The 25,684-nt window shown below is 40.9% G+C and overlaps 1 protein-coding gene across 2 annotated transcripts; it reads left to right on the forward strand.

Moving 5' to 3' along the window:
• Positions 1-12,482: 12,482 nt before the first annotated feature.
• Positions 12,483-25,408, forward strand: LOC108672838 (mucin-12). 2 transcript variants are annotated; one of them, XR_001930930.2, is made up of 8 exons: positions 12,483-12,592; positions 12,908-16,527; positions 16,832-16,955; positions 17,454-17,901; positions 18,114-19,156; positions 19,525-22,954; positions 23,249-23,321; positions 23,583-25,408. XR_001930930.2 is itself a non-coding variant. In XM_018160582.2 (7 exons), the coding sequence occupies exons 2-7, from the start codon at positions 13,148-13,150 to the stop codon at positions 23,257-23,259; spliced, it is 8,436 nt and encodes a 2,811-aa protein (XP_018016071.1). In that variant the 5' UTR covers positions 12,483-12,592; positions 12,908-13,147; the 3' UTR covers positions 23,260-25,408. The 2 variants fall into 2 exon arrangements, 1 of the variants encoding a protein (XP_018016071.1); XM_018160582.2 differs by having other exon boundaries at positions 23,249-25,408.
• The last annotated feature ends 276 nt before the right edge of the window (positions 25,409-25,684 follow it).

Raw genomic sequence — 25,684 nt, forward strand, 5'->3', positions numbered from 1 at the left:
CCATGGCCCGCGCCGAGTGCTGCGCGGCGCGGAATCGATGACCGTGATTTGCACGAACGCCTGCGTGAAAAAATATAATTAGATTGATTTACGCGAGAAATTTCCCCGTTTATATACATCTTCCTGAGTGTGGGGTTCAAGAAGGTTGCTTTGAGAAAGTCATCGCCGAAGGTTTGAGAAGGTTGCTCTGAGAAAATCATCTCCGTAGGTTTGATAAGGTTGCTTTGAGAAATTGTTACCAAAGGTTTGAGAAGGTCGCTTTGAGAAAATTGTAGCCAAAGGTTCAAGAAGGTTTTCAAATCACAAATGTGTCGCCAAGATCTTCAGCATCTCCAAAAATCTTCAGATATTCACTCTCTGCACACTGGACACTGTGGACAGCCCCTTGCAATGATCTAAACCTGGCATGATTACAATTCAACCCAAATAGCACTCTGACCATAGTGGCAATCGAGAACATATATTTTTCTAGGGTCAACATACAATTTCTGAACGCAAATTAAGCATATGCATTGCTTCACAATTTTATGAACGCCAATGTAAATAGTCAAAATATAACTCAGTTTACCAATAAATTTTCATTTTAAAATTAGATTTTACATATCTCTGTCTCCAATGTTAGTAGGTTTTGCTCTGCTGAGACGACAATGCAAGTTTGGTACTGGCAGTGCAGCGCAGGCATCGACAACCACACGTGGCGGCGGCGCCAGCTGCCAGTTCACATACTTCTGGCAACAACAACACTCGTTCAAAACTTCATGTTCAAAGATCAGATTCAGAAGTTGAGTTCGTTCAATGCTTTCCAAATAGATGCTCTTGTTTGTCATAGAGGAGACGTTCATTCCTTTCCTATCCGCATCTGCTCTACGCTGGATTTTGTTTTCAATTCCTAATTTAGAGTAAACTCTTCGTTGAGGGATTTTTTTGCAATTGACATATCGATTTGACACCGTGTACGATATTTTAAAACAAATTTACAGAACTAAGTTTCATAGCACTTTTTCCATGCATAAATTTATGAAATTGAAACTAAGTTATAAGTACCAAATTAAAAATGAATTAACGAATTAATTAAGTTACAAACACTGCCCTATGCGCTTGCAGTAGTGTATTTTGAATATATAGCTTTGTTTTTGAAAGGGTCAAGCTTGGTTTCTATTATATAAACTTATGCAATAAAACGTGCAAAAAATGAGCATATATTGTGCTAGTTAAAATCTAAGTTAAATCTGACAGCGCTCGCTGAAGAGTATTATCTTAGCTTTTTCATGATTGAAATGTCCAACTTATGCTTATTAGACCTGCTATGAAAAAAATTCATTCCAAAAATTCATCCCAAAATTGTTGACACGACTGGTTGGACTAATGTTTGCTAACAGGCACTGCTAAGATGAGCAACATTTTTGGCTAGCGTGTAGCAATGTGCAAGGCTAAAGTGTGCTATGGTGTAATGCTAATGTGTGCTATTGTGCTCTGGTAATGTACGCTAACTTGCTCTGCTAATGTGTGCTAAATGTGAGAATGCACTATGCTAACGTAGCTAACATATGTTATGGTAATATGCCCTACCTACTAACGTATGTTATGATAATGCGCTCTGCTAACACCTGCTACAAGGTCTGAGCTAAGTTAATCTAATTAACTACCTATAGTATGCAAAGATACGCTATTCAAATGTTTAATAGGAATTTTAATGTGTCTTTTCTGAAATGATACGAATCATTTTCGATAATAATAATGATAGCAGATAAGACAATGTCAGTACAGGAGCTGCATTCTTGGTATATGGTATTTGATAATTGCAATGGGATTCTCTAATATAAGGGATTACCAATCCCAGCAACACCAAGCAGGGATGCATGTTGTCATAACAAAAGGTTTCTTAGACTTTTTTTAATGCAGGAAGGGGTTTGTAATTTCTTAGAATAACCTTAATGATAGAGGCAAAAATAAAACGACCAACTTATTACGTTTATTGTAATGGAGTTACATCTAAAATGGAAATGTGGGAGTGTATATATGTATATTTATCATAAAATTGGTGATACTAAATCACATATCCTACAAATAATAGGTATCTATAGAGGAACCTAATGTCTTAAAAACACAACCCCAAATAATCATTGTTAAATTTTTGTCAAAATACAATTCTTCTCTGCTTTTTGTTCTCATTTTATGCTCAAAATAGGTTTTCAAATAAACTAAGGCACTCGCTCTCACTTACGTCTTGGACATTGTCCGAGATGTCTCTCACTTGATGTAAATAAAAAAAGGCCTAATCAATTTAATATACATTCATTTAACGATATCTTTGATATCATCTATGAAATTTCAAGATGCCAAAGATTACAGCAACCAATCTAAATGAGCTGTGCCATAGTTTGCATATCATTAGTCTTTTGTTTTCATAAGTTATGTATGACCATGATAGCAAATTTGACCTCAACTAAATGAGTGTCAATTTTGTAAGTAATATAGTAAGCTATTTTATGATTAACAAGCCTGTATCTAATTTATAGTTTAGACAAAATTTATAAGGTTGTCTGTAAAAATTGTCTTGTCATCTGAAAAAAATTGTTAAAATTTGAGATAACCAATATTTGATCAAACTCGTTTATCTTAATATAGTGACTGAATCCCAATCTAACATGTAACAGCTGGTATTCCTTGAAACGGGGGTATTGTTCACTTCTCGATCTCGTTGTGGCAACAGCAATCAGAAGCCATTGCATTTACCATTGTGAACCTGTGATACAAAACATTAATCAAATCAAAAGTAGAACATTCAAACATAACATATTTGAAAATACTTAATACATGCCAAATCGGGCCCAGTGTAGTAAAATAACAAAAAGTGAACATGAATTATAAAGTTATGAACATGTCTAAAAATGAGTCAGGCAAAAAATTTGTTTGCCACCATGACTCTGACCTTGCAGGATTGGAATTTTTCTACTTTTTTTTCTGAAATCTTGCAGCTCCTACGTGACAAAATTTAAGTACAATTGGAATCTTGCAGCCCGATTGTGCACTTTTGTGAACAATTAGGTAGGAGGTAATTCCCACTGTGCGGAAAGTGGGTGAATATTGAAAGATATTTGGCAGTGCATCTGTATCAAAATTTACGTCTTCTGAAGATCTTGCCAACCCATTTGGATTGAAATTATTGCATATGAGAAATAACTTCAAAATTACTGGAAATCTGAGAGACTGCAAGCACACACAGTAAGGATTCTGGTACGCCAGAAGGATCAGGATGCAGTGAAGCTTGTCCAGAAATCAGTTGCGATGTATGTAAGTGTTGCGGTGCATGGTTAGTAAGGGATATAGTACTATCAAAGCACTTTCTTATTAAAAATTACCTAGCAACGGATCTTGAAAATGGCTGGCAATACTTTGGGCTAAAAAACCATATCATGGGGACGCTGCTTGCGCTTGGACCCTCTGCACCCTGGGGTAATTCCATCAAACGGGGTAAAAAGGGACGGTTTTGAGCGTTTTGTTAATGACTTCTTACCATGAAACATTTCATAAACAAGTTTGGGCTCATTTTAAAGGTCTTTGCAAGGGCTATCATATGGCATCTCCAAAAAAATTCCATATGCTATTTTTAAGGTGCTAGATGCAGTGGTGGGCACAGCTAACCTAAAAGTTAGCTTCGATAACCGCTAATCCGCTAACTTAAAAGTTAGCTTTGATAATGCTAAACCAATAAATCACCAAAAAATGTAGCGAAATTTGCCGCTAACCGCTAGTCACTAACTTTTAATATATAAATTTAGAATTTTATAAAATTTGTTCTTTTTCAGGAAGCAGCAAAGAAGAACTACTAACACCCGGTTAGCCTGGTGGCTAATCCGCAGCCACCCTAGGCTCCTCAACAAGTTAACATTCTCTGGCTGAACAAAAGCGTTTTCAATTTGCATTGCTAAAACTTGTAGAATGATAATATTTATGATAACGTACCTTGTTGTCTGACACTGTAGGTAAGACTAACGTGTTGCGTGAGTCCCATCCAAAGTGAACTGAACTGCAGAATTACACAATGCTACGTCAACCAATCGCATCTTGTGTTACTACATGATGTAGCACAGTAGCAGTAACACAAGGCGTGATTGGCTGATGTACATATGATGATGGAGTCAGCTGTCAGTGTGGGCAGGGCACACAGCTTACAATACTTAGCATTAAATCAGAGATTTTTAAACATTTTTAGCGGAACTAAATTTAGCTGAAGCTAATTGGTCTGCTAAAGATTTTCAAAGTTAGCTGAACAGCTAATCCGATAAGGAAAAAGTTAGCTTTGCTAATTAGCGGTTAGCGGATTAGCGGAACTGTGCCCACCACTGGCCAGACACAATATAAAAGGCTCCTGAATTAATCTGGAAATGGGGTAAAAAGGGACACTTGAAATAAAACTAAATTTTAAACATTTGAAGCATGCAGAGTGTACTCGTCTATTACTAACAGTACTCTGAAGCCCTCCTCTTCCTTTGCAGATGATGTAAATGTAGAATAAATGAAAATTTCTGTGATTTTTAATTGGTTTGTCTTCATTGATATAATATTACCTTATCCATACATTACCATATTATTAATGTGATATTACTGTATCCATGGACATGCCATTGAGCATGTCCATGGATGAGCAGCTCCCAATGCTGTGGCGTGTACGTCGTGGGAGTACCATCTTCGGATGCAAATCACAGCAATCATCCTACTGCATCACAAGATGCAGTCAGGCTACACCGTTTTTTCGGTGATGCTGAGCTGGAGACCCGTCCTCTGGCTCAGGGAATACTTACTGCTGGCGGGAGATATTGAGAGCAATCCTGGTCCAAAGTGGATATGTAGCCTGTGCAATAACATCATCAAGAGGACACAGTGCTCACTTAGATGCAATGCAAGAGAGCAGCATTGGGTTCATGAGAGATGTGCAAAAATAAAGGCAGAGCAATACACAGAAAAGTGGACGTGTCAGCAGCACAAGGACAAGGAGCGAGGAAAGAGGAAAATAAACCTCACACTACTACAGCTTAACATCAACGGAATAAGAAACAAACTTGAGGAACTGAAGGAAGTAGTGCAAAAGAAGAAACCGCATGTCATAATGATCCAGGAGACCAAACTTCAAAAACAGCACAAAACACCAATACTGGAAGAGTACTCAACAGTCAGATGTGACAGACCACAAGGAAATGGCGGAGGAGGGTTGCTAACCTACATCCATAGCAATCTTCAATTCAGGGAGCTCACCAACTTCCAAACTTATATTAATGGAGCAGAGAGATCTGTAGTGGAAATAAGAGACGGAAGGAACTTCACATTGAGGCTGGCAAATATATACATACCACCAAGAGATATCAATGCTGATCAGGATGAAATAAGAACAAACCAGTGCATCCAAGAGCTACTAACAGCTGATACCATCCTAGCAGGAGATGTGAACGCGCATGCTCCTCTCTGGCATTCCAGCATCACAGATGCCAGAGGAATATACATAGAAGAGCTGCTACTCACCTCAGATATGACCATGATGAATGAAGAAACACCTACTAGAATACCATTTGATCAGACACAAAGATGAACATCGCCCGGTATCACAGTACTCTCACAAGACCTGAAGAGATACTAAAAATGGGAAACGATGACAACAACATCATCAGACCACCTCCCAATAATACTGGAAATACAAACCCACAATAAGGAAAAGAGTATAAGAAAACAGAAGACCTATATTAATTTCAAGAAAGCAAAGTGGGATTGCTACAAAGAATATGTTGACAGTATGCTAACAGTAGACGATGGAAGACCATATAACATCGGAGAGGCAACAAAGAGAATAGAACTGGCAATAAGGAAAGCAAGCAAGAAATTCATACCACAAGGAAATGTAAAACTAAAAATAAATCCCCTGCCGGAGTGCATAAAGGAACAAATAAGAGAAAGAGACAACACCAGAGAGATTGGACTCATTGGAGAAGACCCAGAGAGAGTAAAAGAGCTGAACAACAACATCAATGAAAACATCAAGAAGCATAAGAGGGAAAAATGGAAAACATTTGTTGCAGAAGACTGGGATCAAAGGAAAAACACGGATAAATACTGGAAAGTGATGAAGGGAATTCAGGGTAAGACCGAGGAAAGAGTAACTAATATCATGATCAAATTTGGAACGAAGCTGAAAAAGACCAAGAAAGAAATTGCAGAAGGTTTTGCCAAGCTATACACAGGATCCGCAAAGAAGGTGAGCAGCAGACTCAAAAGAACAACTAACAGGAAGCTAGAGAAGATAGTGAGAGAGGAGGTTGTAATAACTGAAGATGAGGTGAGGAAGGCAATAGCAAGATCGAAAAGCAAGATATCAGAGGGTCCAGATGGAATAACACCGGTACACGTAAAACACCTTGGACCAGTGGCCATAAAACACCTAACAAGGCTATTCAATGAAGTGGTCAACAGGAATAACATACCAGAACAATGGAAGTTAGCAAGAATAATAGCCATATCAAAGCCGGGAAAAGATCGTAAGATCGGCAAGTCATACAGACCAATCTCGCTCCTGTTGCCAATTGTGAAGATCCTGGAAAGAGTTCTATTGAACAAAATTGAAAGAGACATCCCCAACATCCAACACCAACATGGATACAAAAGATTGCATTCAACAACATCAGCACTGCACAAAATAAACGATGTCATCTGTGCCGGTTTTAATGAAGAGGCGCCTCCCAAACGAACGATAATGGTAGCCTTAGACATGAGTAGCGCTTTCGACACGATCAATTATGAAAGCATGATAGAAAAGCTACTGCTAACACCTATACCTAAACAGATTGTTAAGTTCCTAGCAAACTATCTAAGAGGACGGAAAGGTTATGTGGACTACTGCGGAAGCAAATCCAGACAAAGAACTTATCATGGAGGAGTACCTCAAGGGGGAGTGCTGTCCCCAGTACTGTTTAACATATGCATGTCGGACCTACCAACACCGCAAGAAGGAGTGGGAATTGAAGTGGTGACCTATGCCGACGACATCACGGTATTGGCAAGTCATAAAGATCTACAGACAGCCAAATCCAACATCACTACATACCTTAACAGCCTTACAGAATGGATAGAGAACAACCACCTGTTCAAGTCACACTATTAACACCGGATCCCAAGCAGTACAGTGTCAACCTGGAGCTCAATGTAAGAGGAACAACGTTGGGAATGGAAAAACATCCGAGAATCTTGGGAGTGACTTTTGATCCAAAGATGACCTACTCTGAACATGTAAGAAGCACTGCGAGCAAAGTGAAGAAAAACATCAACATATTAAAAGCCCTATCTGGAGCTGACTGGGGAAAGGACACGGAGACTATTGTGCAAACCTACAAGGCGCTGATACGTCCAGTTCTGGAGTATGGAAGTAGTATATGGGGTCCCATAACATTGCAAAGTGGCTGGCAGAAAATACAAACTGTTCAGAACTCTGCCCTGAGAATTGCCACAGGACACACACGCAACACCAACGCACAACATCTTCATGACGAAACATCTGTCCTGCCTCTGAAGAACCATGTGCAGATGACGGCCTCGCAACTGAGGGAGAAGAGCAAACTGGAAGAACACCCACTGAGAAGTCTGATGAACCAAGAACCAATCAGACTCATAAAAAAGACCATATACAACAGCGAGTATAGCATAAAAGTGTATGAATGCAACAACAACAACAGTGATAGCAGCGTGGTGGTGAATAGAAACATGAGGACATTGCATACCACCGCAGTTGAGAGATACCTAGAATCGAGAACACCCAACAAGATTCTAAATGCACCTGCACCTAAAGTAAACGAAATAGAGAGGACTTTGGACCGAGGCATGAGGCGTACATTGGCGCAGTTAAGGGCGGGGAAATGCCCAATGCTTAGAGAATACCTCAATAAGATCTATGAGGCTAATTACCCAACACCATCATGCCCTCTGTGTCAAAACCACACCCACAACACACAACATCTGTTTGGGTGTACTGAAATTCCAACCAGCCTGCAGCCTGAAGATCTATGGAATAAGCCAGTGGAAGTGTCCCAATTGGTCAGAGTGTGGCAAGACCGGCTCGGCGCTCCGGAGGGGGGTGGGCCTGGGCGGCACTCAGTCGAGTGACGTTGTGGTGATCATCATCATCATGCCATTGAGCATTGACAATGACCTTGTCCACTGCAGGCTTCATAACAGCAGCCATATAGCATTTCTTCTCTATCTGTAAGCTTACAGGATGGCTTGTAATTTCGCACAATTTTAATCAAGTCATGTGATTTCCCTATAACAAAAAAGATTGTAAAAAACGTACCTGAAACAGGAAGGAATATTTTAGTGACAACCATAATATTTTTTGGAGAAATAAATCATAGTTTAGGTTAATTACTCTTCATTCTTTGTTGTCCAGTGCTCAATTCTATCTATGACATTCTATGCACAATTTTGTGATGACTGATGCAGTAATTTTTTATACAGTGAAATTTTTTCACTGAGCAAGGTAAATGTAATCGAAATTCTTTGTTGTTAATTGATTTTTTCATTACCTGGAGCCTTTGTTAACCAAGGTTCTACTGTAAATGCCATTTTAGGGGTGTCCCTTATTACCCCGTCTTGCAGAAATGGCCACCATTTTTTCTTGGAATGAGAAACTCAAATTCTATCAATCACGTTTTTAAGCCAACACCAGTGTGCAACTTTTATGTAAGTAAATTTTTTCAATGCGACAAATATTTTTTCTGCTACAGACCTTAGCAGAGGTACTTTTCCAAAATCTCATTTTCACACTTTTTTCAGGGATTTTTTAGAGGTAATAAATGTATGATTTCTCAACTTTCTATATGCTGCATAGATAGTAAAAATGTTGAACTTTACACCATTATTTCTAGTTTAGCAATATTTTAATTAGTTTGGCTGCTACAACATTTCTACAAAATGTTGGAGGACTGTCCCTTATTACCCTGCCGTCCCTTTTTACCCCTTTTGACTGTTCATCTGACAGAAATTTCCCAGTTCCAGAAATGGCAGGAAAGTTCTTGTTGTGGCCCTAAAGGTAGATGTTTTCCACGCTTGTGACCGTGTGGGACCGTTACAACTCCCAAAATTGATTGAAATAAGAAAGTACAGATTTGAACTGTGAAATTTCCTAGTTTTCTTCTGTTGGTTCCAAAGTGCCATAAATGACTTAAAAAAAGGGCAATGACTTACTTTCATTGGTTGTTCTGCCATCTTTTCCCATTCCAGCCCCCTTTCCCTGAGTCAGGATGGAATTCTAAGAATTATGGCTACCGTCAACCTGGGCTACTCGGGACAGGCGGGGCTACTCGGGACAGGCCTATGACACGTCGTAAAACTGTTGTAGTAGCGAAACTAATTGGAATATTGCAAAACTAAAAATAGTGGTGTAAACGTAACTATTTTTCCTATCTATCTAGTATAAAGGAAGTCGAAAAACACTACATTTACTTGCTTTGAAAAATTCCTGAAAAAAATGGTGAAAAACTATGTTTTGTAAAGTTGCAACTGCTAAGGTATGTAGCAAAAAAAATATTCGCTGTATTAAAAAATTTTACTTACATAAAAGTTGCACCCAGGTGTCAGCTTGAAAATGTTATTGACAGAATTTGCCTATCTCATTCCAAAAAGAAATGGCAGCCATTTCTGCACGGCGGGGCTACTCGGGACACCCCCCCGGGGCTATTCGGAACACCCCCAAACACGCATTGAGGGTAGAACCTCAGTTAGCGAAGGCTTCAATTACGAAAAAAATTGATTAAAAACAAAGAATATTGATCACATTTTCCTTGCTCAGCAAAAAAAATTTCACTTATGGAAAAATTAGTACATCATTGGTCATCACAAAATTGTGCATAGCATGTCATGTATAGAATTGTGCACCAGGCATTATAGAATGAAAAGTAATTGACCTAAACTATGATTTATTTCTCCAAAAGATAGGCTGGTTGTCACTCAAACATTCCTTTCACCAAGGTTAATGATCACGCCAAGTTAATGATCACGCAAAGTTAATGATCACGCGAAGTTAATGATCACAGGAAATCCCAATTAAAATGATGTGAAATTATGAGCCTTCCTGTAAGCTTACAGATAGGAAAAAAATGTTATAAGGCTGCTGATATGAAGCTTGCAGTGGACAAGGTTGTTGTAAATGCTCAATGGCATGTTCATGGATACCTTAATATCACATCAATAATACAGTAATATCCCATCAATAATAAGCTTTTGTTTTGCAAACAAAAGCAGGGTCATAAACGATGGCCAAAGTCACTCCAGCATTTCTGACTTTGTTTACGACCCTGGCTTTTATGACCCATTCTACATCATCTACAATGAAAGAGGAGGACTTCTGAGTATTGTTAGTAATGGATGAGTAGGCTCTGCATGCTTCAAATGTTTTGAAATGAAGTTTTATTCCCATTGTCCCGAGTAGCCCCCACCGACCGGGCTACTCCAGACAATCTCTATTTTGCCTCTGGCACCTTATGAATAGCATATGGAATTTTTTTGACAACGCCATTCCATAGCCCTGCCAATTAGCTATAAAATGAGACTAAACTTGTTTATGAAATGTTTCATCATGAGAAGTTATTAACTGTTATTTAAAACTAATCGTTCAAATCTGTCCCAAGTAGCCCTGGTTGATGGTATTATACGTTGACGGTATTATACGTTGACGGTATTATACGGTATTATTCTCAATCCACTTCTGCCACTTTTTCGGTAAAAAAAATTTTAGTTAAGATAGAAAGGATAAAATAAGAGGGATTAAAATTACACTTGAAAGAATCAAGAAAGAAGGTTGCAACACTTTGAGATTTCAATTAGACTAAGTATCAATTCATTAGCAATTCATCTTAAGTCAAACACAATAAATTAACATTTATGAATTAATAATCAATCATGCCACCAACAATAGTTTAACATGATGCACACTGCGTAAGCTATTTGACGGAGCAAACTAACATTTTTGCTTATGCAATGAAATCACGCATTCAACTGTGCGAATTTCTGTTCTTTGGTGGGTTAACAGAATTCCAGTTGCCAATGTGGAAGACATTTCAATATACAATTTCCAACTATCTCATATTAAAAGGATTACTAGTAAATTTAATCCTAAATATTGATAGTGAGCAGAGCCAATTCAAGATGCCTCCTATGCCACTAATATTCAGGCATCACTAGCAATCTTTGTTTGATTTTATAATGAACTGGAATGGATGTTCTAGTCTTAAAGCCTTTAATATACCTACTACATATTCAGTTCAAGCTAATTAATATTTGCATCATTTCTGATGAAGGTTTAAAATATATTTTTTATACAAAAAATAGTTTAAATATGGATGCAGGCTACGCAATTGTAGACAAAGGTTTATATGCATTGTGGGTCCACATATGTATGAGTATTAGTGACTGCATATCTGTTAAAGGCCTGTCACAGCCATCAGTAGCACCAGCTTTTAGTTGGGCTATACATCATACAGCATCAAATGGGGTAATAACGGTCAAGACTAGAGCCTTTGTGACATTATTCATTGTGCAAGATATTCATGCTAGATAGGTTATCTACCAGCTAATTGTTATCAAAAGTGCATGAGTCAGCCATAGATTCCAAATTTATTTAAAATGCACCACTTTAGAGATTTTATATTTATAATGAAGTTGGAATTTTTTAATTGCATATGCAAGCCAGTTATGTGTCATTTTAGTCTTACATATTTGCATAAAAAAAACTTTTTATTTTCCAATTAATTTGCAATTTTCCAATATATTCATAGATTTTATTCAAAAATTTAGTTACAATAATGCTGGTATAGTAGTATCCATGATACCTACTTTGCTATTTTATTGATAGGACTCAGAAAAGGAATTCAATTAGAAGGTCATTTGTTTGTTACAATGCTTTTAGGTTGAGATGTTGATCTATCTCCTGCTATTAATCAAGCCATTTTGGTCTAAAATTGTCATTTATATGTAATTTGAACATTTTCGAGAAAAAGCATAAATAGATTAATTGATTGTCAAGCTGTAAAATTGGGCCTTTTATGTCAAGATATTAGTGTTGTTTCAAGTTTTCTATATGGACATCATGTGCTTATTTGGCAATCATGTTTAGTTGCAGGTTTTCAGTATAGGTATATTACACAACACAGTGTACCGTATGTTGAGGATGCCAAATTCATTGCCCCAGAGAAAACTAGATCAAGAAGTGCAGCCTATATCAGGGAGTCTTTAATTATATATTCTTCTCCATATAGCCCAATTTACAATCAATATGGAAAGAGACAAAGGATTTTTCATTCTCCATTAGCCATTTTGTTGAAGTTGAATTATACTTTCATTTTTTATTGCAAGTCTAACATTTCTAAAGCATAATTTTATTGTCATAGTAAACCGTCCGTAGTATATACATGTTTTTGTGATGAATGTCTAAGTACCATAGTGAGTGGCTTTAAGAAAGTTGACAGTGTTTTTATTTCAGATTCATGGGAATAACCATGTGAAGTTATGCCATAATTCCATTTGATGGTTTCTTTATGGGCATTTAATTCAAGTGGTGAGTATTTTTGTGTAATTTTGCTAGCCTCATGAATTTAATTGTCTTTTCACATACCCTAAGTTTGAAATAACCATATAGCATTTTTGTGACGAGTTGTCAATATTTATATAAATTTACGTAAATGAGATCCATGATATTTGATTGTTGTTTAGATATATACCGTAAATCATAAAAACCCAATTGAACCCTCAGTATGAAAATATTTGGAAAAATTATATTGTTTGATCTGTGAAAATTTTAAGCAGTGAATCCATTTATTTCACACTGCCAAAATCACTGGGAAGTTGTTACTAATTTTTTTATGTAATGCAGGTTTGGGCTATCAGGATGTGAAATGAAGGCAGCTTCCCTGTCAACACTCCTCCATGAAGAATCTTCATGAACAATAAATTATTGTGAACTTCTGTACAAGTTCACTTGAGTCTCTTCTCCTCATGACCATCTCTCCTGACAAAATATGTGATTCCTCAGAAACCTTATGCCCTGAGGTGGAAGCACTTTTGACTACTTCATTTAGTCAAAAAGTGGTTGCAGAGCCACACACATGCCAGCATGTATGCCAATAACTGTAATGGGGATGCTGGGAAAGTTCCTGGCTACATGCATCCCAGCAATGCAATAAACATGAACAATGGGCCTCCAATGAATATGGCCTCAAGTAATGAGGCATCACTTATGCCACCTACCAGTACAATGAACATGCTTCCTGTGAATGCAATGAGCATGGCTGGTAACAATCCAGGGAACGTGGCTTCTGGCAATACAGGCATGATGCAAAATAGTGGCATGAATATTATGCACAATAATGGTATGAATATGAATGTCTCTGCAAACATGCAAATGCCCAATGGTGGAGTAAATATGATGCCTGGTAGTGTAATGAATGTGGCTCCAAATAATGTTAATCATTCCATGAATATGGGTCCAAATAGTATGAACATGATGCCCAATCATGCAATGAATATGATGCCGAATAACACCATGAATATGATGCCTGGAAGCCCCATGAATATGCCACCAAACAATGTGAACATGGTACCCAACAATGCTATGAACATGATGGCCAATGGTGTGCCTAACATGGCTGCAAATGCTGCTATGAGTATGGCTTCCAATGGCCAAATGAACATGGGACCTAATGCTCCCATGAATATGATGCCCGGCAACGCCATGTACATGATGCCCAATAATGTTGGTAGTTTGTCAAATAATGCAATGAGCATGATGGGTTCCCACTCCATGAACAGACCTGTCAAGAAGTGTGTCAGCATGACCCAGTATCATGCAGCAAGTATGGGATCCAACATCCCTGCCAACAACCATGGCCCAAACGCTGCTAATGTATCACCAAGTGCAATAAATTTTCATTCTAATAATTCTGCATGCATCAATAGTGGTATAAATGTGGTGTCAAAGAATGCATTGAACCAGTCTTCTAGCAGTGTTATGAACGTGACTCCCAGTGTCGGCACAAGTGTGCCTTCCAGCAACAGTATGAATATTCCCGGCCAGACGGCAGCCAATGGCATGAACAGTAGTAGTATGAGCATGACGGGGCATGGTGGTGTGAATATGCCTGGTATTAACGGCATGAATGTCCAATGCAACAGTGGCATGAACATGCCAAACCATAATGGCATGAACACGCCAAGCCACAATGGTATGACCTTGCCCAACAACAATAGTGTAAACATGCTTAACAGCAATGGCATGATCATGCATAACAATAGCATGAACATGTCCAACACTAATGGAATGATCATGCCTAGCAACAGTGGCATGAATATGCCTAACACTAATGGCATGAATATGACCACCAACAATGGGATGAACATGATAAACAACAATGGCATGAATATACCCAGCAACAGTGTCATGAACATGCCTAGCAACAATGGCATGAACATGCCAAGCAACAATGGCATGAACATGCCCAGCAACAATGGCATGAATATGATGAGTAACAACGGAATGAACATGATGAGCAACAATGGATTGAATATGATGACCCATAATGGCATGAATATGCCTAACAACAATGACATTAGTCTCTCCAGCAACAATGGCATGAATATGCTAAGCAATAATGGGATGAATATGCCAGGTAATGGTGGCATGAACATGTCTGCCAGCGGTGGTGTGGGCTTGTGTCACGCACGAATGATGTGCGGGCCACGTCTGCCAGGACCTATGGTGGGTGCCAGTGGACTGGGAAGCATGGGCTGTGTGGGCTCACTTGGTGATGGAAGCTGCTCTGCATACGGTGGGCCAGTGATGTCACCACCAGCCTTGAGGGCACCCGGGGCCATTGCTGGTACGGGCTGTTCCCCAGCAGGTGCACCTCTCATGCACTGCATGGATGGTCGCTCAATGCACTACAAAAGTAACGGCGTCATGATGTCGAGAGATGCATACATGGATGTCTGTGGTGCTAACAATTGTGGACAGTCCAACCAACACTACTGCCAGCAGCCCATGGGCTACCAGCATCATATGGGACATTATGCTCACCACAAGACTACACCTCAGCAGTTCATGTGTCACCAGCAACACATGCAGCATCCTAATGCTTTCATGTGCAATTCTATGATTACTCCTGCCAGGCCTCAGATGAATGTTTCCAAGGCAATGTATGTTAATGGAGGAGGTAATTCTCTGAGCCAGGCGTGTATGACATCTGTCGCCAATTCGTCTCAACAATTTAATAATTATGGCAGCATAGGCAACAAAGGAGTAGTGTGTAGTAGCGAGAAACCAGGCTGTGGGACAGAGGCGCAAACTGCAAGTGAAGAGAGCCCACGTTGTGATAGCGCTTGCTCATCTTCCAGTGACAATGCCAACGTGAATCGCACTTCTGATGTTCAGCTGCCTCATTCAGATCATCCTGTGGCGACAGCAATACCTCGTGCTGCAGTACAGATTGGGCCAGCAAAACGCCCAACGCGAGATCAACCAATGAAGTCCGACCAAGAAATTTCTCCAAATCAAGAATTAGCCTCTAATTACAGTATGCCTTCTGTTTCTATTTCCTCTGATTCGAGTAATATTAAAAATAGCACTTCCCCACAGCCTGCACTCATTGGAACAAGAACAAACATTGACACAGATCAGTTAACTGCTCGTGATGACTGTTCTTCTGGTTTAAGCCATTCAAATTTCAACGGTCCTCGCCAAGCTTGTGGGATTCCTGGTACTGGGACTGCAACTAAGCCAAACATGGCTGTCGAGAGTTCCATTAATAGTGATAATAATGCTTTTTTGTCCTTGAATTCGGCACAAGGAAATAACGGCCCAACTAGCTCAAAACTATCCTCTCAAAATGAGCTAAAAAGTTCTTCGTCAGTGTGGCCTTCTCCCAGCAGATCTTCCAGTTTTGAGCAAAGGCAGCCAGTTAATGAATGTGAGAAGGTGCCTCAGCAAAAAGAGCTACCTGGCATCTCTACTCCTGTGCCTCACAGTATTACTCCAAGTCCTTCAATTGATGCCGATAAACCAAATTTCACGAACAATTATAGCTCGGAAAACGAAACCAATAAAGTGGGATATGACGGTGCATCTGTTGACAGTGGCGTCGATTCAAGTGTGCGGTCTGGTAGCAGTGACAGCGTGCAGCTCATGTCAGGAAGGTCATCAACACCTAATGCATCTCACATGATGGTCGAAAGCCCCAATGCGTGTAAAATTTTATCTACATCTAGTCAAGTGAATGTTGTGCCTTCAAAGGAGTGTCATGTCAGTTTTGCAAATACTCAAAGCTTCTCTAGTTCAAATCCTAATCTAGCTGGAGATGAAATAACTCCCACCGCCTACTCAGTAGCTCCTACAAACAACTCTCTGATGCACTCCACACCAAGTCATCCTGGAGCACTTCTCGTGGTCGTGCCCTTTGGCTGGAGGCGGATTATCTCAGCTAATCGCGTTGTCTATGTCAGGTAATTTAGCTACTGATTTGTTTTTTAAATTCACTTGTGTAAGTGAACCTTTTGCGCTGAAGAGTTCTTTGGTTTGATTGTATTATTGAATCTTCTGGTACATATTTGTTTTATTATATTGCATGAAAGAGATTCTTTCATGATATGTAGCTGCCGGGAACTTTTTTTATTAGATTTAATAATATCCAAATTAACTACAGAAATAATGAATGGAAACCATTAAATTTGTTTATTCATTGTCAATTCCTGTTAACCATATTAACTATTAATGTCTTTTAATGATTTATCGTCTGTTTTTGTGCAGTCCAAGTGGAAATGAACTAAGCTCAGCACTTGCAGTATCACAATACCTGACTACTGAAGGCACATGCAAGTGTGGGCTGCAGTGTCCTTTGAAGGTGGCCAGCGTCTTCTGTTTTGACCCAAACGTGAGTTCTGTGCTCTCACTTTAGAGATTTTCTTCGTGCATGGCAAAAACTAGAACAACTCTTAGTCAGTTGATTTTGTTGTTAAGATATGAATGTTGTTAATAAATATGAACAATACGTATAAATGAATGTTGTTAAAGGTATTCCGTGCAAATAATCAATATTTTAAATGCACCTGTGGGAACCATTGGCTAAATGTTCCAAAAAATGAAAATCTCTCTCAGAAATTATCCTTGTAATTTTCTATTGGGCACTTTCTTGCAAGACGCTTTATATCTCTAGCGGTACCGGTACTACAGAACAAAAATATGAACATGGACTTTTGCCACAAAAAAAAATCATAATAATGTTTCTTTAGGCAACAAATTATGAATTGAATAATTTCTGGTGCAGAATCATTGCATTTAATTTATTTTCAAAATTGACAGATATATAGAACGTGCATTTGTTACTTGCGCTACTATGTTTCATATTGGTTTCTTATTCTTGATATTTCAGGTACCTGACCGGCCCACACTTCCGGCTGAGCTGAACAATAAAGACGTGCTACAGTCGTGTACTCATCGCCGCAAGCTGGCAGATGCCTTCACCAAGCATATGACTGCCACCCGACAGCAGCACCTAGGGCTACAGTCGCGCCCCTGTCATGAAGCTGTGTGTCATTACAACCACATGTCTCCTGCTGGCCCTCACACACAGCTCATTCCTCATGCTGGGTACCCACCACATGCAACTCCTCCTCTTCATCACCAAATGTCCGCTAACTCTTGTCTTCCTCACCACCACCAACTCCCTCAACCAGCCGCCAGTCACAAGCAAACCGACCCCTGCCCGAAGACTGAACCTGGACCAGCCAGTTGTGACAGCTCCAGTGATGCCACTCTGACGCAGGCCATTCAGCCCAAGACTGGTGGTGTCACGCCGACCCACACACATTCCTCTTCGCGTGAGTTTTCCGAATTGGATAGAAAAAAATTTTCTTTCAGTGTTATTGTTAACGATGCAGTATATCTTTTGTACTTATTCATATTGATATTTTGTATCCATATTTTCTTAGTTGCCAGGAATTACACATTCATATACCTTTTTTCTGTCGTGTTTTTGTTGTTTTTTAATTTCGAATGAAAGCTGCTAATTGGAAATTATGCCGTTTATCAGATGGGAATAGTTCTGCACCGCCCCCTGGCTGCTCATCCAGCACAGTGTCACCGGGTAGCCTGAGAACAAGCGGCGCCCTCGCAACCATCGCCAAGTCTCCTGGAGTGTTGAGCTCTACCGCCGTAGTCACGAGCTCCTCTACTGTTACTTTCCCGGCAACAGCTTCCCTCAGCAGTTCTGTGTTGCCTGCTCAAAGTGCCTCAGGAACTGCATCTAAAACTATATCAATTTCGCCATCGCCAACAACTGCATCCGTTTTTTCCAGCTTGCCTTCAAAAAACCCTTTGAAAAATTCTTTGGCCGTAGCTAGTTCTTCAACGGGATTTACTGCCATAGCTGGCACTTCCATGTGTATTGCCATTAAGAATACCTCTTCCAATTCTGCTATCTCGGCTGCTGCGCCTCACTTGCCTAAATCTAATCCGTCCTCGTTGAACGTCCCGGTTTCAAAACCAGCCAATTCATCAACAATTGCTTGCAGTTCTATTCCAAATCCCGTTATATCCGAGATATCTATAAGAAATATGGGCACCAATAATAGCTTATCCCCTAAAAAATTCGCCAGTTGCGCCGCCGATATTGTGCTATCCGCGTCACAAGCATACGCGACGTCATCTTCTATCCTAGTAACATCGTCGCCGGCGTGCAGCGTGTCGCTTGTGTCATCCGTGGCTGGTACTGCACCAGTCGTGTCATGCTCAGCGTCAGCAGCCGAGCCTATTACTGCTGCTGGTCCGGCTCGAGGACCTGCTAATGCAGCCGCTAGGTCTGTGTCCTTGGCTGACAATAAAAAGGGTAACGACGCCGGGTTTGGTTCAAATGACGCAGTTTGTCCTACTATTAGCCATCAGCGGCAGCAACAGTTTATGCAAATGGGGCATCAGAAGCAAATGAGAATGATGATGCAACCTTCACCAGAGCCTCAAATGATGATGCAGCCTCAAGAAATGATCCATCATCAGGCTTTCCCAATTCAGCAGCAAATGATGCTCCAAAGTCCGCATTTTGAACAACGAGGCTTTGCAGCGCAACATCAAATGCAGGTGAGCCTCATGCTTGTGTACCTGCTCCAGTGAGGTCATATCTTATTAACATTGAAATATTTTTGATTTGGCATCACGGAATTAAATTATTCAGCCGAAATATTCTTGAGTGGCTCATTGGTTTTGTATGTTGCAAAATAATTTCAGTTATGAAACGCATGAAAGGATTTACCAGGTTACCATTCATCAGTCGCATTTATGTGCAATCATATTTACTGCAAGAAAAAAATTTCAATAGAACTGTGAGACCAACTGTTGATTGCTAGGCAAATCATGTTGACAGCTAGGCAAATCCAAGTGTTGAATAATTCTGCTAGGCAAATCATGGTTACTAGTCATGAAGTAATGTTTGTCATACTATGCCGCAGGACCCATGTCGACCGGGCTTTATGCGAGGTGGCATGATGCAGCCCATGGTGCCACGCGGCGCAATGATGCGAGGTCCTTTCCCGGCCCCGGCAGGAGGGTACCGAATGCCTATGGGGCCGCGTATGGGTTCTCAATGGCCACCCGAAGATGACAAGTCTGGAGGCATCAAGCGACGCCGTGGGGGTGGAGCTGCAATAAGCAGGGCAAGAAAACGTCCCAAGGTTGCTGACGAAGGATCTCCTATTGTTGTGCCTTCCTTCTTGGAGGATCCAAATGCTTACCTTGCCCAGCAGACCGCAATGCTGAACAGCACAATGGCCGGTGGGCCAGGTCAGTTTTCCCCTCAAGGATCGGTGGCTTTTCCTAGGCAGACTTGCCCAGTGGAACTCAAGTCAGATGGTCCCGTGGTAAATTTGTCAGCATCTGGCGCTCTAGGGTCTCCGCCGAGTGCCATGACTCAGAACTGCTCTACAGATTTGCTCAATAACTCTTTACAGACAATCTCATCGAAGAATTCCATTCCCATCCCTCCATCCTCTACTAAGCCCAATAATACGCTTTTGCCCACTTCATCTTGTGGTTCAACAACTTTAGGACGATCCCCCAGTGTTCCTTGTACACTACCAAATGGCTTGTTGCAGCTCAAGTCTGAAGGAAACGTTTCACTCAGAAATTCTGAGACAGCAAAAAGTAGCTCAATATCAGCATTGCCGTCCATGGCCGAAAGCATAACTATCACAGCAATATGTTCTTCCACGCCGACGCCGAAGATGTCGTCCTTGCCTGCCAGACCTAAATCGTCTTCCCCGCGTGTAAGTGAACGAGGCTACTTATCTGTGATACCTTCTCGGCCAGAGTCAGAAAATAGTGTTAAACAGGAGGGAAATGATAGTAGTGTCAACCAATCCGATAAAAAGCCAAAGTGGGCACTGCCCGAGTCAAGCTCCGCTTCCTCCGAGCTTCGCGTTCCTGACCTCAAATCTCAGTGTGATCTTGTTTCCAGTGGTGCAGGCGCTCACAATTCTCCGCCAGAAAATGTACATCATAACCGTCCTGATGGGAATACCCAGTCAAGTTTCACCCAAAATCCTGGCCATAAGACATTTTCTAAAGCGGAGACTTCTCAACCAAATGGTGAAATGGCGTTTACGCGATCTTCAGCTAGGCTTGAGACAAGTGGTGTTAGTGATGACGTCACTAGTACTAGGAAAACTTTTAGTCCTAAAGCCACTAATATTCCTGACAAATCTAATGAAGGAGTTAAAGCGTGCATCAGTTTTGACAGCTCTCATTCTACATCAGATTGTAAGACTCAGCAGTGGCGGAGCAACGTTGGCTCAACTGGCCAAGCCTCTCAGGCTCTAGGCACAGAGATGCTCGCCATAAGGAGTCGGGTGCTGCGGGCAAGTCCCACGAGTAACTTTGATGTGGATAAGGATGACACACAAGACACGGACTGTGGCGACGATGATGCCAGCAACGATACAACTTCCGATCCTGATGATGGCTGCTCCAATAGCGCAGAAGCACTTTCAGCATCATCTCTGGCTACCCTGAAGAATCAGGCTACTAAACCAAATAATCATACAAGTATCGACCCTGATGTGCTAAATACACCATTGCGCGGTCGTCTTGCAACTAGACACAGTTCTTTTATAAGCAATGCTCATGAGAGCGATAGTAGCAATAAACCACTCAGCCCAGGACCTATTAGCAGTACATGTTCGCAGACGCCATTGGAAATGGTTCAAAACATTGTGAGCAGCATTCCTTTACCTCCTGTCTCCCACGTGTGCTCCAGTGCTTCTTCTTTCCCATCGGATGGCGTGTCGTGTAGCTTACCATCTTCTGCATCTGTAACTGCTTCCACAGCTCGCCACACACCTCCATTCCTGCCACAAGCAGTAGGGGGCTCGCAGCAAAGCACTCTAGCGACATCGTTACACCACCGCATTTACGACGGTGTTGTAAGAAGTGGCATTCTTGTTCAGCAGCCGACAGTGGCAGTAAGTAGCAGCAGTGTTGTGGTGGTCAGCGGCCCTAAACACGCTTCTCATGTGGCTTCACTGAGTGCTCTCCAGCCTGTTCAACCTCTCGTCCATCTCGTCAACCCCTTCCCGTCAGCCACGCCACTCATCATTCAACAAACTGCCGGTATTGGAGGCCTTGGTAGCATCAGCGCTATTTGCAGTAATGCGCAGATTTTGCCCACATCTTGTACGGCTTTCGTTACCACACAGCAAGCCACTCCTGTCTCATCAGGAACGCGCACTCCTCTGCCTCTGAGCAGCAGCAGCCCACAGCTCCAAGTGGCACACGTGGTCACCACAGATGGACGTCTTGACAGCACTGGCTCCCCATCTGGATCTTCCACAGTTTCCACTCCTCACTCCACTCCTCCAGATCCTGCACCTTCACCTCAACCGCCGAGAAAGCGCCGTCGTCGTAGGAACAGCTCATCTTCCCAGGCCCTACCAAACATTTTGCCAACCCTCATAGTGAACAGCAGACCGCAGCAGCAGCAGTTAGTTGTCACTGGATCACAAGCGCGTTTCACTTCTCAAGCATCGAGCGCTGGCACGCACCAAGTGATCACAAATGTCAGTGCTGGCAGTATGATTGCTGCATCTGCACCCACTGCAATCAATGTCGTACAGATGGTGGGGCCGAGCATGGCAGGCACTCTGACGGCTGGAACGCTTCAGCCTCCCGCTATATTGGTGGGTTCTAGTGCTTCGCCTGGCGTCATACTTCCCTCAGACGCCACCTTCTTGTCAACGGATCCCAACACGTGCCTCACGTACCCCGTGCAGATAGTCGGAGTTACTGCATCTCCTGCTCAACAAATGGTGGCTGTGAGATCTCAAGGCGCCTCCACTGAAGGAGGAAAAATCGTCACGTGTCTATCTTCTCCGCCAGCTGTGAGCAACAACAGCGGCGGCGTGCATCTCTATGCGCATAACGCCAACCAAGCTGTCATGAGCGCCCGGAGTCTGGGCGCTCCTGCAGCCGTGCTTGCGCCCGACTACCTGACATACCAGCAACACGTGTTCATGCAGCAGCCACTCGTAGCAAAGACGAGCATTGCAGGCTTGAGTCCCCAAGGCACCGTAATTTCTGCCGGCCAGCAGCACCTACTATCAAGCAGCAGTAATTGCTCTGATGCTGGCCATTCATCAGTATCCATTTCAACTCAAACGTTACAGAACGAATCTGAAAACTGTGACGTTAGCAGCACAGGAGATTTTCAGCTGTGCCGCGTGTCTTGTGCTTCATCGGTGTCGCCCAACTCGCCATCTCACCAGAGCGCTGAGGTAACCACGACGAGGCTTGATGAGGAGCCTCAGCGCGTTAGCTCGACTCCTCATAAACCTCCCTCAGCATCTGATTGCCTCTCAAGTTCTGCCACTCCTCCTCATCAGGCTTCAGGTGAGCTCAGCCCCATTCAACAATAAGCCGACTTCCAGTGTTTGGATCATGAAAAACACTAAATTGTGTCATTTGTGACACCTGACATTAGCTGCGTGAGCTTGAAAATGCAATATGCTGGCCCCCATTGGCAGCACATTACATTTAGATACAAAGTTATTTTCATTTTAATAATCACTCAGTTGTTTCTTATAAATTTTTCTTTGAATTTATAATTGTAAGGAACTTTACCTTGATAGAAGTATTCTCAGTATCAATGTTCACTTGTAACAATAATTTTTTTTGTTTTCGCAGGTTGGTGGTGACAGTCCATTCTCTCGGCAACGAGAGGGGCATCATAGCTGCTCTGTCCTGCTCCTGGCCTCGTGTTAGTGTTTTACTGCTGCTATTAACTTCTTACAGATTTCACTTCACTCATTTTTTTCGCTCACTGTCATTCTCGCCTTTCGAATTGTTGTAATTGAATTTAATGTTCACTTTGAGATATTAAAATAAATATTTCGTCTCAGCTTTGCTAGCAAAACGCCATTAACGATTTTTCATATTGAATTGTGTACCTAGCTCTTTTGTCGAAATTTCTGTTAGATTTATTATTCGACTTCTAAATGAAAATTTAAACCATTTTCAGACGAAGTTGAGTACAGGCGGAAATAAAGCACGGAAAGCGACCCCCAAGCTTTCGATTGTCTTCAAATTCTTTGAACTTCTGAACACGAACCTTCTAACTTTTACCTGTTTCTAAACGTTATATTGTATTCCCGTGATAATACCATGAATTCATCTCGTTATGTGTTAATTTTATTTGATATTTGCTCCTAAAATTATAAATAGCATTTTTCATTTTGTTTGAAATCATGTAAGGCTGTTTTGCTACTTGAAATTGAGACATGCACGACTGTGGGATTATGTCTTTATATAGTATTGAATATTTGTGTGATGAAATCCTCTGTTCTCGCTCGTTGAGTGTATGCGCAGGTAGGAGGTTCGGTTTTCTAACTTCTTGTAAGCAGACTCGTACGTTTTTTAGGCTTTTGATTTCTTTTATGCCTTCTATATAATAAGGCGTCTTGAATTAATAGATTAGTTTTACGCCTTCATTTTACAATGATCAAATGAGACAGTCTTGTCCTCTTCCGCCTAGTACGAAGAAAATATGGCTTGTACCGTGAATTTTGTAATAAGAGTTTACTGTACAAGGATGTATTGTCAGACGTTGTGTATATTTTTATGGTTACTCAATGCAAAGTTAGATATTAGTTATAGTTAGCTGATAGAACATTATTCAAAGGTATATTTATATTTTCGCTAGACACCGGTCAGTGTTGATGTACACAAGAATGGATATAAATCTAGATTTATTGTATTTACTGTACAAAGCGGCCATTGTTCGGCATTAAGATGGGTGCAATGTCTCCATAACTTGACGTAGCATGATACAGTGTTGTCACGTTGCTCTCTTATTCATAAATGTATTAAGTCGAATGATACGAGCACTTCCTGCACATGTCCTTACCTCTTTCTTCCATCCCAGCATGTCTTGCATCGTGGCTGCATTCAACTAGTAATACAACTGTAATTAACGTCCCGTCATTATTACAACTGCTATGTTGTAACGTAAGATGTTACGGCAGCTGGTCATGTCATTCATGTAACAGCTTGTATTTATGAGGCGATGCCTCTTGATAATCATGCAGTCTAGAAAGTTTTCAAGACTCCAGTTAAATGCCATATTTCTTCTCACTTCTTCCCAATTATTAGAAATTTAATAATTCTTCAACGTGTGGCATCTCATTTACGATCAAATGGTGCGGATGCCATGTTATTACCAGTCATTGGTTTTATGCTTCTTGATTAACTTTATATAATTAGTTTGTACTTATTCCTTTCATTTTCAATCATTTGTAGTACCTGAAGTCATGTATATTCTTTGCACCCTTGTTAATGTCAAAGTCAAATAAAAACACGTCTGTTGTGTGTTTGTTATATTTGACTTTGTAAACTTTCTGCCCCGATGGCCTTTGATACATTCTATCCAATAGAAAAACTGAAGAGGATAATCACCTCAATGGATTGTTTTTTTTTTTTTCAGCCAAAACAGCTTATCTGTTTCTGTTCACGAGTCCAGATATCAATGCTTTAATTCTTTCTTGAACTACTCAGTAGATATGAGCAGGTAATTATATTTAGACTTGTTAGTAAGTTCACCTCTCATGACCTCATATTCTTTTGTTTAGGTTTATTTGATTGAATGAACATTTTATTGTAAATATCCTGCCTCACATTGCAGTGGAGCTGCGCTTCTGGAATCTCAGAGCAATGTATGTCCTGCTTCGTGAGAGACCTCTGCTTCTTATGTTGTTCATCTTCGTCTCGATGTTACTTTCAATTTTTTTTCTATTATTGATGCTGAACTGTAATTGTATTTACGTTGTCAAATGAAATTTTATTATGAAATCCTGTTTTTGTTTTAGAACCTCAGTATGTACAGGTATCTCATTTTGGTAGCTTCACAAAAACCAAGTACCGGAACTAAAGTTAAGTCGACCTCTGTTAGTGTCTCCGGCTCGTTTGAAGTCCCGAAGGTTTCGTTAATCTCTGCGGCGTTGCTTTTTTATAGCGTTCCTTCCTAGGGGGTATAGTACTAATAGGAATCTGCGAGTAGTGTCTGTTCAGGATGGAGTTATTTTATAGACAAGATCCTGTCTTTTTCCATTTCCTGTCATCTCTTTA

Source organism: Hyalella azteca, unplaced genomic scaffold (genome assembly GCF_000764305.2).
Source record: "Hyalella azteca isolate HAZT.00-mixed unplaced genomic scaffold, Hazt_2.0.2 contig15387, whole genome shotgun sequence".
Lineage (NCBI taxonomy): Eukaryota > Metazoa > Arthropoda > Malacostraca > Amphipoda > Hyalellidae > Hyalella > Hyalella azteca.

What these genes read in the sequence shown, in the direction of transcription:
- LOC108672838 (XM_018160582.2), top strand. Translation starts at nt 13,148, where the DNA reads ATGTATGCCAATAACTGTAATGGGGATGCTGGGAAAGTTCCTGGCTAC. An exon ending in AATCGCGTTGTCTATGTCAG is followed by an intron (nt 16,528 to 16,831) that starts GTAATTTAGCTA and finishes GTTTTTGTGCAG; the next exon opens with TCCAAGTGGAAATGAACTAA. An exon ending in CCACACACATTCCTCTTCGC is followed by an intron (nt 17,902 to 18,113) that starts GTGAGTTTTCCG and finishes GCCGTTTATCAG; the next exon opens with ATGGGAATAGTTCTGCACCG.